At 52.4% G+C, this 16473-nt stretch overlaps 5 protein-coding genes across 5 annotated transcripts; 2 read left to right on the forward strand and 3 right to left on the reverse strand.

The window, feature by feature from the left end:
* Positions 1 to 466: 466 nt before the first annotated feature.
* On the forward strand, positions 467 to 874 carry BO80DRAFT_329127 (uncharacterized protein; the record flags this gene model as incomplete). The annotated part of the gene is made up of 1 exon (XM_025715172.1): positions 467 to 874. A coding segment is annotated over one exon (408 nt), but the record flags the coding sequence as incomplete, so codon positions are not given.
* Positions 875 to 1126: 252 nt separating this feature from the next.
* BO80DRAFT_360449 (GATA-like domain-containing protein) lies at positions 1127 to 2860 on the reverse strand (the record flags this gene model as incomplete). The annotated part of the gene is made up of 3 exons (XM_025715967.1): positions 1127 to 2452; positions 2523 to 2698; positions 2755 to 2860. 3 exons carry the CDS (start codon positions 2858 to 2860, stop codon positions 1127 to 1129), a joined length of 1608 nt encoding a protein of 535 aa, XP_025573185.1.
* A 2143-nt stretch (positions 2861 to 5003) lies between these two features.
* BO80DRAFT_426961 (uncharacterized protein) lies at positions 5004 to 7438 on the reverse strand. The gene is made up of 5 exons (XM_025719895.1): positions 7166 to 7438; positions 6872 to 7115; positions 6614 to 6812; positions 6137 to 6559; positions 5004 to 6078 (listed from the first exon to the last, which is right to left on the reverse strand). Exons 1-5 carry the CDS (start codon positions 7345 to 7347, stop codon positions 5198 to 5200), a joined length of 1929 nt encoding a protein of 642 aa, XP_025573186.1. The 5' UTR covers positions 7348 to 7438; the 3' UTR covers positions 5004 to 5197.
* A 195-nt stretch (positions 7439 to 7633) lies between these two features.
* BO80DRAFT_411447 (uncharacterized protein) lies at positions 7634 to 11390 on the forward strand. Its single transcript, XM_025717970.1, has 2 exons — positions 7634 to 10043; positions 10092 to 11390. Exons 1-2 carry the CDS (start codon positions 7970 to 7972, stop codon positions 11174 to 11176), a joined length of 3159 nt encoding a protein of 1052 aa, XP_025573187.1. The 5' UTR covers positions 7634 to 7969; the 3' UTR covers positions 11177 to 11390.
* Positions 11391 to 11440: 50 nt separating this feature from the next.
* On the reverse strand, positions 11441 to 13152 carry BO80DRAFT_360619 (carboxylesterase; the record flags this gene model as incomplete). Its single annotated transcript, XM_025715973.1, has 4 exons — positions 11441 to 11965; positions 12019 to 12424; positions 12480 to 12560; positions 12614 to 13152. 4 exons carry the CDS (start codon positions 13150 to 13152, stop codon positions 11441 to 11443), a joined length of 1551 nt encoding a protein of 516 aa, XP_025573188.1.
* Between the last annotated feature and the right edge of the window lie 3321 nt (positions 13153 to 16473).

The raw sequence follows: 16473 nt of genomic DNA on the forward strand, positions 1-16473 counted from the left end.
CATGTTGGGGTTTTATACCTGGTACCTTGTCTGAAGCACGTCTTTTGAACTTTACTTTGATAGTGAAGGATACCTTCCAAGACTTAGTGCTTTGATTATTTATTGATTTGCGCTGGCGCATCACCAACACACATCTACAACACACTCGTGTAACCAACCAACCAACCGGATGATCTTTTTACTGTGAACGATACATACAACATCTAATTCATCAACACTACCAACGCCACCAACAACACAACTACAAAAAACCCACCAACAACCACACCCTCCAGACCAACACACCAACACCAACCTCAAAACCAAAATGTCCATCTTCCTCGCCCTCCGCCTCCTCAAACGCATCTTCCTGAAATCCAAATCCAAAGACCCAGCGAACGACCCCAACGCCATCAACCTAACCTACCCCCCACCCCCTCACACTCCCCCTCAACGCCCAAAACTCAAACACTGGACGGAACTCACCCTGCACTTCACGCAACTCATCTTCGGGCTGACCACCCTCATCCTCTACGGCAAGGACATCCACGCCGCGCATGCGGAAAATAAACATGCCGATTCACGATGGGTGTATGCTATCGTGACGGGGATGATGGGGTGCGGGACGGCGCTGTTTTATTTGGTCTTGATGCATTGGGTGTTGAAGAAACGGACGCCGTTGGCGGCGAGGGTCCGGTGGAATTTACCGTTGTTTGTGTGGGAGGCGGTGTTGTGTGTGTTTTGGTTGACGCTGTTTGGGATCTTTGGGGAGATGTATATTGGGGATTATGAGGATAGTAGTAAGGTGACGAGGATGAGGCATGCCGTGTGGGTGGATTTGGTCAATTTGGGGCTGTGGGTGGGGAGTGCGCTGTGGAAGGGGATGAGGTGGTGGAGGGGACAGAGGGGGGTCGTGGGGGTGGATGGGGTGGAGAAGGGTGAGGGGGAGGGGGTGTAGACTGGTGGATGGTTAATGGGGTGGGGAGGGTGATGGTACCCGTGTGATGAGGGGAAGGTGGTGAGAGAGGGACAAGGAGGAGACATCAGAGGAAGTTGTAGTATTAGGCTGCAGTTACATGTATGGATGCTGATTAATGTCTTTATATTGAACCATGGTGTTTGCATGCATATTGTTCACCCCGCTAGTTCACTCTCGGATCTCTTCAATCTCTTCAATCTCTGCGATTTCATTGATTCCGGTCTTAATCTCTTCAGGCTGGTGCCGGACTTGCTCATTCTCTTCTGTCCCTGGCTGTCGACTCCGCTCGATCATCACGCTCAGCTGGCTTCGACTAGGCGGCATGGAGAACGGCGTCAGCAGAGAAGGCACATCCTCGTCCGTGCTGTCCTGGCTGTCAGTCGAAAACGCAGAGCTATCATCGTGGGATGGTGTCCGGAAAGGCACGGTGGAGCTCGGAGCCGTAGATGCATTCCCGTGCGAGTCTCCAAACCGTGAAGGTGAGAGAGTGGCGTTGGTAATGGTGCTACTAGATTCGGCTCGAGTCGGCTTGGGAGGTACTGCCTTTGGCTCTTTCTCAGGTTCGGGCGCCCCTAGGGAAGAAACTAGAACATGCTCCTGGTGCACTCGATCCGAGAACCGCTGTCGGAAGTTCTTATCCACGAGTTTCATGGATGACGGTTGTTCGTAGTTCTCTGTCGACAGATACCGAGCATCGTAGCGACGACATGCACTGGATGAGAAGAAGTTCGGTTTAGGAGGGGATGACTTGACCGCATAGAACGCTCTTCGACGTGGTGGTGGAAGTTTGACATGTACTTCCGCTGGGCGGTCCGTGTCGAGAAGTTCCCTCAAATCAGACAGAAATAAGGCTGGGAGCTCGGGCGGTCGTTCCTCTTGGGCTTCCCCCGCGCCGACTGCTTCCTCAAACACATCGGCTGCAAAGCGACCTTTGTCGGGTCCAGATTTGTTGCCTTTCGGAGACACAGCAATGTCTGAACTAGGTAAACGATGGCCTTCAGACGAGGTTTCAGAGTCCACGGGGTGGCTAACACCAGCAGCATCAGGCACACTGCCGCTTTCCTGCCGGAGTGGATTTTCATGATAATCCAAAGTCAGCTGGGGTGGGCTTGGTTGTGGGCTTTGAACACGGGTAGAACTGGTACCAGACGACTGCTGTGAAGACTTGCGCCGCATGATGACAGGCCGACGCTTGATATTCTTGGCTTTGCTGGCAACAACAAACGCCTTTTTCTGCGTTGGCCGGGGTGTAATATCGCCCATTGTGGGCGCTGCTGGGGGAACAGGAGTAGGGGGGTTTGATGGTTTCCGAGTCGTGCTTTGACCGTCAATGTCCGTCAGAAGCAGACGAGTCGTTTTATGTGGTTCACCGCTGGAACTTCCGTTTCTGGGCTTCTTCAGAATGGGATGAAGTGGCGCCTTGCTGCTGCCACCCGGCTTTTCCGGGACTTTCTTCTCGTTGTGTTCCTTGGACAATCGAGCTGCTTTCGCCGCCTATTATAATTAGTAGGATCCTTTTGATAATCTGCAGACCGCGTGCCTGCCAGTGTCGCGGGATCCTCACCTTGCTTAACTGCACTAGACTGAACGGGTTGGGTTCGGAGATACGTAAAAACAAGTCTGCTAGCGTCGATCCCTGAAGACGATGATTCAGGCACTGGCTACCCCATATCCTCCAGAAGAAGTTTTCCAGTCTGTATCCCACGTCGTCATCGTGTGCTGAGGGATTGGCACTGTAGACTGCGGCACAATGAGACATGTTACATTCACAACAAGGAAGGCGCGGACAAGCCCACCTCTCCATAGATGCACGACATCTCCAATATCCACCGGGCCCATGCCATCCAGCTCCGTCGATACCTTGGTCGCCGTGGTCAGCAAACCTTTGGGGAGACTCTCCATGCTGCAAAGTGCCAAGGCTGTGATCTAGCTCAGAAGTAAGTAGGAGCTTGAACTCAAATCGCGTCCCAGCCCGCTACATGGTCAACAAAGGGGAGAGACCGGGGGTTTGCATGTGAATGAAGGTGAGGTCAGAGTCCACCCTGGCCGGGCGATGCTGTCAGTGTTGCGTCTGGCGGTGAATTGAGGGGCAGGGTTGCCCGCCAAACGCAGGGGGGGTTGAGGGAAAGGGGGTCCTGAGGGAATCGATCGCGATAAATGGCGGGAAAACGAAGCCGGGCGAGCCAGGGGAAATTCTTTGTATTTGAAGACAGCGGTGGTTGGTAGGCGGGCCTGGCGGAGGGATCAGCTGCAAGGGCAGGAACGAAGACAGGCCGGAGATCTCCAGCCTGCAGCCTTAATGGTCGATGAGGCAAAAGCTGCCCGCGTCCAGGTGACCCTCGACCCTCCACTCTTCCTGCGATTTACTCGCGCGCTGCACGCTGACTGCAGCCTGCACCTCTGCATTCCCCAAAGGAGATCGAGTTGACCTGTCGATTTTGCTACCTTACCCCGGAACTTGCCGATACTGCCGGTGCTGCCCAGTGAAAGGGGACAAAAGAAACCATCCGAGCAAGCACTTGGAGCACAGGCCATGGCTCCCTACTGCCTATAGTGCCCAAACCAGGTGGAGCCCACACTTCCAAGCCAAACAACGAGCAGTGATGATGGTGGTGGTACTGACCCCGAGCACAGAGGGTCGGCACGAAAACAATGGATCACACCGTCGTGAACCATGGTTACCAGCAGCGGCCAACGGAGAGGGATAGCCAGTGCCTCCGTCAACGTCGTCGGCTTCCCAACAGCGATCACGACACCCGCCGTTAGCGCCCCCCGTGACCTCCGGCATCCAGAAGAACCTCCCATCAGTTGTCCCTGATTGGTCACGGCCCCGATCCTCCCTTTCATACTCCGGATGGCCTTCGTCCAGGGGCTGACAAGGCAGGGGTCCAGGAAGATGTGTTTGACCCCTATATATGACTAAGCTCTGCGCATGGAGGACAAACATTGCAGGGGGCACGGTAGCCAACTCGAGGACAGGACAGGACACCGCGTGGCCCGAAATCCTGCAGACACTGGCTCACGGTTGACAACGTCCGTTTCTACACGAGGTGAGGTCAGCTTACCTCGCACCATTTGGGATGTCCCACCACCAGGGAGCCAACGCCCTCGCACTGGGCCGCGTCACTTGCCCTCCAGCGAGGTACTGCCCCTACGATTTCGAGGGATATGGGGCCATTCCCAAAGGAATGGAACGATTCCTCCCTCGCTGTAAGCTGACGTTGACCCCGTGTAGATCCGCAGATGAATCATTTGCATTTATTCTCCGCTGATAATACTTCCAGGAAATGCACGCCATCCCTAGCATTCGTGGGCAGGCCATGCTGGTTGGACAATACTCTTCTGATATGTTCACAGGATCGACAAATTCCTCCGAGCCTTGATATTTGTTTATGCCATCAGGCAGATTGGTCTATGGCATCTAATAAGGCATCCTGAGCCATCGTTTCTCTGGCTTATCCGAAAGCTCCAGTTCAGCATGGACTCCAACCCAGCAGATTTCTCAACAAAAAGATTGACATATTCGCATTCCTGCGCAGGCTTCGAGATAAGAATAGCTTATTACTTGTGCCAGCCCCTGGCATCGCACAAAATACACGCTGCAAGGTCTGATAGATTAGAATCGCCTATCTCCAACGCCGTGCGACCACATCATATCAATACACCACAAATCCGTAAGGCATATAATAGCTTTTCAATGGCTTGTACCGTCATGTCGCGAAGAAGGACGCACAGTCCTGCTGTCATCCCCAGATTGGCTCTGCGTCTGCAGTAGGCTCGGGCCGAAAGAATTCAATTCTTCGAGCTTGACGGATATCTTTTCCACCCACTGGTGCAATGATTTCAGGTGCTATATCTCAATGTGAGCTCGGGACAAGAATTCAGATACACTCTCTTCTATTGAACAGATCAACCCACAAGCCTTTACCGGAGACAGGACAAAATTGATATTGACCTGGCCCTGCTATTGATACAATGCGGGACTCAGACAATGAAGAAGATATGACTCGATCACCTGATCAGTATTATCTTGAGATCTCGGCGTCTTTTCAGGAGTTGAGTTCTAAATAATTCGTTTCTACGCGGACTTATGGATAGTCACAGACTGGAGATTTATTGACTGCGCGACCCCCTTCTTCAGTTCCTGATATCCGCCCATAGTGGACAAGATATCGTCCTGGTCGCCGGACTCGCCTTACAAAGAATCATTTCTCTTTTTCCCCCTCTCTTACTACTGGCTCACCCCAGTTCATAATATTCCAGTCGGGACAGATGATCTACATGGCCATCTGCCAGCGAAACATACTGCCATATGTCAGGATACATCTCCACTCTGTCAGAGATTTGTAGACTCTGTGACGCAAACGTAAAGAGCACTTTCAGCCGCAGTGAACTGGCCTCGTTCAGATCTCCAATGAGTCGCTGAAACAAGGCGGCTACATAATCAATCTCCTCGCCCCATGTTGGCTCCAGTTCATACACCGCAGTTCCGTCGAGAATACAAAGTATTTGCAAATCTGGGGGAACTTGCAAGACCAGCCGTCTGAATAGTTCACAGAGTGCTTTGATGTTGTTGCTCTCACAGGCGTGAAGGAAACCTTTATGCAGAAAACGAAGGTTTGGCGACGCAAGCTTATCGCTGAAAAGGAGCTGTGTGATGAGGCTTCGCATCAGTCCGGTGGGACCGCTGAGTTCAGGGTCTGCATCCTTGTCATCATGTAGCGATGCAAAGAAGAACAGTGGTAGGCAGTCAGGGCTGCTGATCAGGCTGGAGATGAATGTCGAGACGAACACGGACATCGGGCTGACCATCGTTGCTGGGCTGGTATCCAGGCGACCATCCACTAAGAGAAGGGATGACTGCGCAGCGCGAAGCCACTCAGTAAACTCATCAGTCCTAGCAAGCCATCGCACTTGCCCAAGAGACCGCGCTCTGAATTTGCTGGCTTCTTGGAGGACAATATCAAGATCTTGGGGTGCAGAATGCGGCGAGACTCCAAGTATCCCAAGCAATTCAATTGGTGACACCATCGTTGCAGGTTCGGTATCACGAGAACTCGTACTGCAAAGTGAAATGGACGAACGGAGTGCTTCATTTTCATGAGTCAGATCTGAGTAGGCTGGTAGGCGTCAGTAGGGTCTGCTTGCTGGCCAGAAACAACCTAAAGAGAAGCTTACCACGCTCCAAGCGGAATATTTGGCTCTGTTGAGTCTCGTACTCCTCTCGAGATTCTTTCCATAGAGCCCTGAACTCGTACAGGAGTCCTGTCATTGCTTGCGCACCAGACTGTTCCTTGTGAAAGGCAAAGATCTCCCGGTACTCAGCCCCAATCTGCTTCTTGACCTCAGCGACTAGGTCCTTTATGTCGCTGCGTGCTCCGTGGAGCTCATCATGAAGGACCTTTATGTTCTCATTCGCTTCCAACCCCAGTCGATGCGACTCGGTGCTGTGATAGGCAGTGGCTGCCGAAATCTTGAGTTTCATGCGCTCCAATCGCTCCTTGATGGTCGCGAGGTAGCGATTCCAGTCAGATAGGACTTGATCGACCGTTAGAGTCTCCCGAATCCTTAACGTCAGGGCTTCCTTGACCTTTCGGTACCCTGATGATTGGCATTAATTGGTGACCACATCCTGAGAGTAATACATGAACTTACATGGCTGCCTCTTTAGCAGGACATCCAGCAACCCGGGCAATGTCATGACAAGGGTCCTGCAGAAATCCCTACAGAGCGTCTCGTCATCTTCCGTGGGATTCAAGTAGTTGTAGGCCGTCTGGATTGTCAAGATAGTCTCCGGGACAGTCTCGAAGGCCTCCAGGATCTTGGCTCTGTTCTCAATTCCTCGCTTCGTCGTCTAAGCCTTAAACCATCAGTGAAATTGAGTATGTCAGTCGGATGGCAGGGTCGCATCACCTCGAATACCAGACCCAAAACGCCTTTGACAACATTCAGCCCATATTCATCGGGTATGACATCCTTCAGCGGGGACAAAAGCTCCAGGCCCTGGATAGCAGCGGAAGCACACCCATTGCGCGAAGAGCCGGCTTCCTTCGCCTCCTCTAGGGTCTTGAGGACCATCTGCCATGAGTATTGGTAGAACTTTGGCTCATCGGGTGACGCGGTGGCGTCATGTTCTTTGAGCAGATTTTCCAGTTCCCTGTGAGCCCGTTAGATTGTGATAGATCACTTAACGGACAGAACGCGTACCTAATTGTTGCGAGCTCAGCGGGGATGTATTTCTCCTGGTGCTCGTCATAGTGGCTTTCGACGGCGAAGGCGGGGTGAAAGTCGCGGCCCCGCTCCTCGATCCACGCCCGGCTCTTCGTATTCCCAGCCTTGTCCGCGGCGCCTGCCTTCGGCTTTCGCAGACCGTGGAAGAAATGCGTCATCCTGGCGGTAGGATCTCAAAATTTGAGATCCTGATCAGCTTGACGCTTGCTGCTATTTGCAGGGGTCCTGGTCGATTCTGCACCCCCCGTCCGTCCCACTCCCCGAATAAAAATAGTGAGTTGCTGTCTATACCTTCTGGGTTGCCTTCTTCTGATACGAGTTGCATAAGCGCTAGCGAGGCTGACCTTCTCCCCCACCCAATGGATGCCTGACAGGTGTAAGCACCTAACCACCAATTTCCTCAGGTCCTGAATCCTGCAAACTATGCGGTTTTTTCATTGGTTAGTTAGATGGCTAGCAACACTTGGCCCCTGACGGATCGCATGGCCATGAGCACTAGCCTAGATCCCGAGTCCGGTGACACGGCGCATTACGAGGCACCGGACCGTGCCATGAGGCTGTGATGGACTTATCTCGAGTCTCGACTGTCTCCAGCCAAGGTGGGGAATTGGCCCCCACTCCTCTTGCCCGACCGAGTACCTGAAGATGTCCGATAACGATCATATATAGCTGCACAACGGCTGCACCCGGAGGGATCGCGTGGGATAATTTCTGCCCAAAGAAGCTTTCCGGGTAAAATCAATTGAACAGACCCGACGCAGGGTCCGAGTTACTACCGCAATGGAGGCTGTGGATCGGCCAGAAAGCCCTGGACACCCTCCGGCAAAACAAAATAACGACGCAGACGCACCACATGAGAGCAAGCAGGCGGAGGATGCGAACTCCAAGCAGGAAGCTGGCTCTCAAATTATCCCAGGACATGCTGAGCAACCGAAAGCTCACCGTGATGACACTGATAATACCGATGACGATGACCACACTGACGATGAATCGGAACACAGAGACAATGAAGAAAGCTGGAATGCAGAGGACGCATTCAAGGATAGGACGCTGAATCAGAATGTGGGAGTCAAATATTATGATTTCCAAGGGTTCACGAACCGTTTGGTGGACGACAACGGAGACTACACTATTGAAGCTCTGGTCGGTATGTCGGCATGGTGGAAGGACATGGAACGGGAAAAGAAACGACGCTCGGCGAATATTGGACCTCCAGCTGAAATACATGAGATGGCAGCGCCATCAGAAGGAGTCGCCGAAACCTTGCAGCTTCAGCGTGTACGGATTCGTTCCCCGGAGATTCTCCGTCGGCTCTCCGAACTTGGAGAGTGGCATGAAAGTAGCATGCCCCCTCCAAAATCAGTCTGTGTGTTCTGCCGGCCGTTTCATGCCCTGGCCTACTTTCATGAAGGGATGAAGCAGAAGCTAGAGCAATTGGAGTCGGAGCAGAAGGAATCGCATGCGACCAACTCTGCCACCATCGACGAAATGCGATGCTATGTCACCTTTGTGGAGGAGAGGATTCTGCCGCTGTGGAAAAGATTCGAGCAAGTGACTAAGAATACCCCGAACAAAGTTCGCTACGATGAACTTTCCCTCCTTTTCCGCCCGGGAGACTTGGTGTTTGTGCCATCGGTGGCTACCAGCACCAAGGCACGCCACCAGTCTGCTATTCAGAATGTCTTTCGCCTAGCATCCCTCCGGCCGGAGGACCACATGTGGCAAACAGACCCCGGAGGCTGGTTTGTCCCAAACTCTCTAGCGAGATGGAGTATCTACTGCTTCGACCACGATGGAGAGGACCTGCGAGTGATATGGCAGTCGCTGGAGATTCCACATTTCTCTGGCGAGCAAGATGTGACTGCCTTGCCATGTTACCCCCTGCGTTTCCACCCCGACCATGCAGCAATCCTTAAGTCCCAGGCTGAGACCGGTAAACTCTTCAAAGAGTTGATAAAACCGCAGAACAAACATCAGTACTATTCCGGGTGGAGCCTGTCAACAGGTATCTTCAAGGAGAGCATCGAGACCGATGAGCCCGAGCATATAGAGAGCGAGGTGATCATTGACATCAAAGAGGCTTCGCGACACGTCCCCGAGACCTATCCCAGTGACACGAAACGATACGAAGAAACATTCCACGATTCCTGGGCCACGGTCGTTGATGAAAATGTCCCTTTCCGGCTGTGGGGCAAAGACCAATACCCCAAGTTTCACGAGAAAACCGAAGATATGCTAGCTCGAGAGGACTATACATATGCAAAGGAAGCACAAGCCTACAAGAAGAAGAACCCCTATATAGACAACAACGACACCTTCACGAAAGAAACATGGTCCGATGAGGATTATGCTCTTCTTCCTCGGAGAGTACTTGGATATGTTTTACGCGAGAGGAGATTTACGCGACTGGATGTTCACAGTTTTGATTTGCGTCGCGTACTGGACGAGAAGATTACGCTGGACCATGTGCAGATAAAGCCTGGCCACAGAAGAATCATCCGATCAACCGTCTCGTCACACTTTGCTAAAGTCCAGCGAGAGCGCATTCGGGATACTATTCTGTATACTCCGGATATGATCCGAGGCAAGGGACGAGGACTGGTGATCCTTCTGCACGGAGCCCCTGGAGTAGGCAAGACAGCAACAGCAGAAGCAGTGGCGCTGGAATTTGAGAAGCCTCTATTCCCCATCACCTGTGGAGATTTGGGGACCACACCGGAGGCTGTTGAAAAGTCCCTGAAGGATATATTCCGCTATGCTCATCTCTGGGATTGCATTCTGCTATTGGATGAAGCCGACGTCTTCCTCACACAAAGAGATCGAACTGACGTTGAGCGAAATGCTTTGGTTTCTGGTGATTACCAACGTCCACCTCGAATTAAACCCAGCTAACCGCGCGCAGTGTTTCTAAGAGTGCTAGAATACTACAGTGGCATTCTCTTCCTTACGACCAACCGAGTGGGCGCTCTGGATGAAGCCTTCCGTTCACGAGTGCATCTCAGTCTCTACTACCCTCACCTCAACTGCGACGATACCATCTCCATCCTATCTAGCAATCTGGCGCGGCTTCCCCGAACGGACAAAGTTCCCAAAGGAACCACTATCGGGAATGGACACATCCACGTCATGGACAAGGAAATCATCGAATTCGTCAAAGGCGAATATGAGAAAACATACAGAACCCACCGACGAGGCCCCTGGAACGGTCGACAGATTCGCAACGCCGTACAAATAGCATCTTGCCTCGCCTTCTTTGACCAAAAGGACAAACCCCCCGGCAATGACCTTCCCGTCGTCCTCACCGCAGAACACTTCCGCACAGTAAACGATACAATCGAAGAATTCGACCGATACCTCGTCAAGGCCCGACGCGCCGACGATCGCAAACTAGCCCACATGGAAGGCATCCGATACGATGCATACGAGGCCGGCCTCTCACGGGAACCAGCCGCATACGATGGCTTCAGCGGCTACGAGTCCGACCACCACCCCGTGGAACGCACCCCCCGCCGCAACATGGGCGCCCGCACCCCTCAACGCCAGACCCCATACGCAAACTCCGCAGGTGGACGTGTCACAGCCGGACGATATTCCTCCGGCCGAAAACGCGGCGCCATATACGAATCCCAGCATTATGCCGAAGAGGACTTCCTCGAGGATGACACGTACGCCCCGAGTCCCGTCCCCGGACGTAGATTCGAAGGCGCGGGCGCCTCTGAACCGCCCCGCTCCCGGGCTCAACCGAGACCACTACCCAGACAGGAGGAGATTTATGAGGAGGATATCTACCCCGATGTCGAAGATCATGCCGATGGGGACTACCATCTTGCGAAAGATCTGGATGGTCCGCGCTCGACTCCTCGCAATCTAGGTAGGAGTCCGAGATATGTGGGGGATTACTCCCCTGCGCCGGGCCGTAGGACGAGGGGGGCTTATATGGAGGAGGCTGCGGGTACACCGAGGTCTCCTCATCTGGAGGTGGAATAGAGTTCGGGAGATGTTGATGAGTGATGGTTGAGCTTAGATCGAGATTGTATACCCTGCGTGCTAGGCTTAGAAGTCTATATTCTTGCTCGTGCCTTGACGTCACTTTTGTGAATTGTAGAGAGGAATAGCCGTTGAGTTCAACGGTTCCTTTGAAGGGCCGAGTCTCTAGGAGGGAATAGTATCATAGTGATAGAATTATACACTCTAAATCCTATCTTGCTTCCTTGGAACAGATATATACAATTACCACACTATAAGGTACTATCAGAGACCAGTACAATAATCATCAATCCTCTCCGACCCAACCAGCTGCATGAGTGTATCCCCCTCGGCGAAAAGCAACATATTTGACGATCCTTGCTCAAACGCCGGCCAGGAGAAATAACTACTATTATTTGGGTTCGGCGCAGCATCTCCGATGGCAAGTCGGACTGGGCCGCGCGAAGGGTCCTCAGCGAACGAAAGCCACAATGCTTCCATAGCATAGCTGACGTCCCATTCATACTGGGTCGATGGACCGCCGTACTCGTAGTGAGTACCGAATAAAAGAGGGAGTTCGGAGCTATGGTAGGCGCCGAACCAGGATAGTGGTGAGATGTTGGAGAAGTTGCCGGCGTATTGGTATCGGTATGTGGTGAGGCCGCCGAGATTGCGGTTCTTGACTTCTTCGGCGACCGGACAGGCGATGATGGACTCGGTGAGGTTAAAAAGGGTGGCTTCGCCGGGTCCGTTTGGGGTGAATGAGACGAAGCCGGCGCCTTCGTTGGCGTTGCTGCCGGTTAGTAGGGGCTGCGGGTTGTCAGTAAGGCTGGTATGGTGGGGTTTGGGGGGGAGTCGCTTACGATTCTGGCGACCTTGCCTTCGATTGCACGCTCCGTCCAGTTGGCGAAGGCGGTTATGTTGTCAACAGCGGGCTTGAATGAGATGGAGGGTGAACCTGAGTAAGTTGAGAGAGCAGTTTGCAGTGTTCGCGCAGATACATTCCGCACGCAGCTGATTTCTTCAGTAGAGTCGAGTCCACTGCAGCCGACCAGCCCGGCCAAGAAAGTGAAATTCGTATGGGCATAGTCTTCGTTGTCAATGATACCCGGAGCACCTGAGTCAGCTATGAGAGCAGCGACAATCGGGTTCTCGGGATATCCGTAAGAGTAGGCTGTGACACTGCCTGCTCCAGCGGACTGGCCCCAGAGGGTGATACGCGCGGGATCACCGCCAAAGTTTGCAATGTTGTCCTCCACCCATTCGACGCTTTAAGACAGTCTGTTAGCATGCAATTACATCTGAATATTGGGTCATGACTCACGCCAATCTTTGGTCCAGGAAGCCGACATTCTGCTCAGTCAGCCCTGCGGCGTTTGGAAAGCCAAAGACATTCACCCGATAACTAATACGCTGTCAGATACGACCATAAGATGCGTAAGGAGAGCAATTGCTCACTTCATGACCACCACGATGTGGGACTGTGTTCTCTGTACCCATTTGTCGGGGATCTTGTACAGTGAAGCTTCCCCTCCACTGGTGAAACCTCCTCCAGGGATGTAGAGCAACACTGGGAGTGGACGCTGTTGCGATTGAATGCTCTCAACACGAGGAGCCCAGATCGACAAGTAAAGGCAGTCCTCTGAGTCTCCTCCGCTGATGAGAAAGCCAGTCTCATAGGTGGTGTATATTGAGGAGCTATTGCTGGTCTGCTGGATACAAGATGGAGGAAGTGCCAACGCATTGACCGTCCCATTGGGCTGCTTCTTTACGGGACTACTGAAGCGGAGATCATCCACTGGCGGCTCTGCAAAAGGGACACCAAGAAACTGTCGAACATTGGGGGCTGTTTGGTTGAAGAAGCCTTGTATAGGGCCGCTGGAAGTCTGGACAAGGAGTCCTTCCCCATTCGTATCTCTTGTGGCTGGGGATGTGGGAGCGGCCAAAGTCCTAGAGGCAAATAGAGCCGTGAGTACACAGGCACGTAAGGAAAACATCTTGAACATGGATATGAATGATGAATCACTTGCAGTAATGGGCAGAGAGGGGGCTGTTTATATACCTTTTCGTAGCTTGGCAGTAGACCCGCAACCTGCCAGAACGCTGTAACGGACTGCCAAAACATTCAATCTCTTCTGAGGGGGATAAAGGATATAAAGCTCCCCTCTTTGAGGAAAAGGGATCAGCCGTCAAGCACTTTTCCTTCCCCAGACTACTTCAGGTCTGTGGGGATCAAAGGTGCCGAACCTGACTCCACTTCGTCGGGCAGGCTGCAATTATTCCCTCGGGAAATCACATACGACAGTCTCTGCAGCCTCGCTGGGTAACCACAACCATTGATGCCTTCATGGGTGTTCATGGCTTATAGCGTCAGGAAAGGTTGATGAGGGCATTGTGGATGTGCTATCCTAGGCTCAGCAACCATTCGCTTCAAGCTCCACAATCGGGTCATCTGGGCGCTTTGCACGAAATTGAAGACTGACCACAGTAGGAATACAAAGCGTCATTAACGGCAATTTCTTCAGATTATCCGTGGGAAACCCTGGTTAAACCCTTGCGCATGGATCTGGAGATGGTGGAGGAACAGAGATGCAGGGTCATGGTTGCGGGGTAAATCCGGGGTAAATTCTCCCCCAACCGAGGCGGGGCACTTGGGGAACGACCTCTTCTTCATCACGGCTGAGCCTTTTCCCTGCGGGAGAATGGCATTCTCTCGTCACGTATCCCATAAGCAACCTGCAGTGTCTTAGTATAAATTGAACTCAGCCGGCATCTTGTGCTAGTCCGACTCATTCTGTCATCAGGGGGTGCGCAGCTTACGCGACCTGCCAAAACAAATGTTTACCCGTGTCCCTTCCTGCTGACAAATATGCAGCCTTGTGTAACTAACTATCAGGAAGGACTCAAGCTATGCCTGACTCCTGAGATACTTGCAGGTAGCTTTTGCGGACACAACGATGTCATGAACCGGGACTCGACTCCGTTCCCAAACTGAATGCTGCTATTCATGATCTTGTGCGGGTCTCAGGATAATGAAGAATCCGGAAACTAAATCTTGACCTTTTCAATTCAAAAAGATTGCAGATAATTTGCATGGGTTCTGAGGGGAGCGATAGATTCATTAGTCGTCCACGTTGGTGGACAGCAAAAGACTTCAACCGAGGCAACCTTCGCACCTGCCTTAGGGCGTATACCTGCCTGATTGGGTAAAGCTCGTAATACTCCGCTGAGCGTCATCCGGGTTGCCTGATCGGGAAGACCGGTTCTTACTTCGCACGAGAATCCCACACGCTCCTGAGAACACGCATCTGTTCAGCATATTCGCTTATTGCAGTGTCAAGGCACAATTTCATGTCTGTATTTTGCAGCAAGATCACGGTCTTGCTCTTCTGGCCTGGCAATCCCTGAGTCCCGACCGGCTGCAGCCCCTGAGGTCCCCTTCAAACAATGTGCGAAACAGCCACAACGCAAAAATGGGCATTCTCATCATGAAACTGGTTCTGGAGTTTTCAGTAGTATGATGCGACTCTCTATTCCTACAAACTGGTATCGCCTAAACTCGGGTCAATTCACCAGGAGGACGACTGCATCGTGACACCGAGAGTTTCAAATGTGCTCTGATAATGCATCCACCACTGGATGTTCCAATTATGAGAACATTGTGCTCCATGGAGCGGGCTCGGTTGTGCAGCACTCAATGAAGTAGGGCATCGAATATTCGCACTCGGGCCGCCGTTTGACACAATACAGCGCGTTCCCGGCATGTTACTCGTTCTTGGAGCTGATAGCCATGGTTTGTATCCTTCAACTCCCAACTAGTGGCATCTGGTATAGAATCCAGGGCCCTCTAGTGATTATTTCCTATTGGTTTATTGAACTGATAGAAGTCATGTGGTGATATCCTTGGGCCCATCTCTTCATTAAATTTACGATGAAACAGTCCTCCTGGCTTGCTGCTCTGGGGATGGCTGTACTGTGACAATGGGCACTTCTTGGGTGAGTCATCAGCTTCTCTGGGTCGGCTGTAGGACTGTATTTAGTTATTTCAAGTAACCGAGGCATAATACTGCATGGCAACATTAGTCTTCGACTAACATTTGGGATCAGGAGAAAGGAGTTAAGCATAAACAATTCCCGAGAGGTTATACTAACAGGAAGAAGGGTTACTGGGAGAATGAAATCACTAGACCAGAAGCAGGCACCCGACTCTCACGCCGCGCTGCCCACCGCGACGGCGCCAAGTGTTATTCTTGCAGGGATTGTCAGTGCCAGATACTTTTTCCTCCAACAGAAGGATCCTCTGGGCCGGCGCCAAGTCTAACATCCTATGGTGGACAGGAAGTGTAGGGGTAGGACGGCACAGTCGACTTGGGGCATCCAGCATCTGTTGGAGATTAGCCATTACGGCAGATGGTATTGGATGCCTGAATGGGGCAAGGGGTGATATTGGCAGCGTTGGACACAGATTGTGTGTAAATCTTTATCCGTGGAAGACCCTGTGGATGTAACCTTTCACTATCGACTGCGATCAATTTTAGACGCAGGATATCCTGACCTGTGTACCCGTACTCCGGCACGGGGGGTATGTGACTTGTATTGCACCCAACTGTTTTGTGTACTTTTTGACCCCTTTGTCTGAAGGAGCTCGGTTCGGTGGATGTAAGTTGGTTGACTGGAACATAAAATACCGCCATCCCACGCATAAGCCTCAACATTAAGCTTAGTGGGTATTGGCGAGACCGGGTAAACGGCCTCGGCAGTGGATGCACCCGCGCTGACTTTTCAGTCCAGCTGACTGGCCCCTCCTATTGTCCCCCGGGAATAGGCAGCAGAATCACCGACCAGAAGTAAACATCCTAGTAGCGCACGGCTGATCTGGGGTTACACGAGAGGATATGCTGCTTATGAAAAAGCATAGGGCGTACAGCAGCCCGCAAAGACTGGCAGTTCCATCACTCCATCACTGGACGTGTCTCTGCCCTGTGGGATAAGCATTTGTCCAAGAGCGCGGAATTAATAAATGCCTCAGCGGCGTTGGACCATTGGGCGGCTGGAGACCGCCACAACAACACAAGCAGGCTAAGCATTGGGGACTCCATGGGAAAACCTCCGAGACAGCGAGACGATCAGAATCTGACCTCCCGATCGGACCACTCGACTGCTTGGCCAGATCCAGCGATGGTGGGGAAATCCCGTGGTGTCACGCGGCCCCCCAACATTGGCGCGCCATGACATCTTCCTTCCCATGGCCTGACCGCTCAGGCGCCTTGCCTGCTCTCCCGCTGCTTTGTTTTCCGGTCTCCCTCCTCGCTCGAATC

This window comes from Aspergillus ibericus (genome assembly GCF_003184845.1).
Source record: "Aspergillus ibericus CBS 121593 unplaced genomic scaffold BO80scaffold_32, whole genome shotgun sequence".
Classification (NCBI taxonomy): Eukaryota; Fungi; Ascomycota; class Eurotiomycetes; order Eurotiales; family Aspergillaceae; genus Aspergillus; species Aspergillus ibericus.

What these genes read in the sequence shown, in the direction of transcription:
- BO80DRAFT_426961 (XM_025719895.1), bottom strand. Translation starts at nt 7,347, where the DNA reads ATGACGCATTTCTTCCACGGTCTGCGAAAGCCGAAGGCAGGCGCCGCG. An exon ending in GCTGAGCTCGCAACAATTAG is followed by an intron (nt 7,116 to 7,165) that starts GTACGCGTTCTG and finishes ACGGGCTCACAG; the next exon opens with GGAACTGGAAAATCTGCTCA. An exon ending in AATATTCCGCTTGGAGCGTG is followed by an intron (nt 6,079 to 6,136) that starts GTAAGCTTCTCT and finishes GACGCCTACCAG; the next exon opens with CCTACTCAGATCTGACTCAT.
- BO80DRAFT_411447 (XM_025717970.1), top strand. Translation starts at nt 7,970, where the DNA reads ATGGAGGCTGTGGATCGGCCAGAAAGCCCTGGACACCCTCCGGCAAAA. An exon ending in GCGAAATGCTTTGGTTTCTG is followed by an intron (nt 10,044 to 10,091) that starts GTGATTACCAAC and finishes AACCGCGCGCAG; the next exon opens with TGTTTCTAAGAGTGCTAGAA.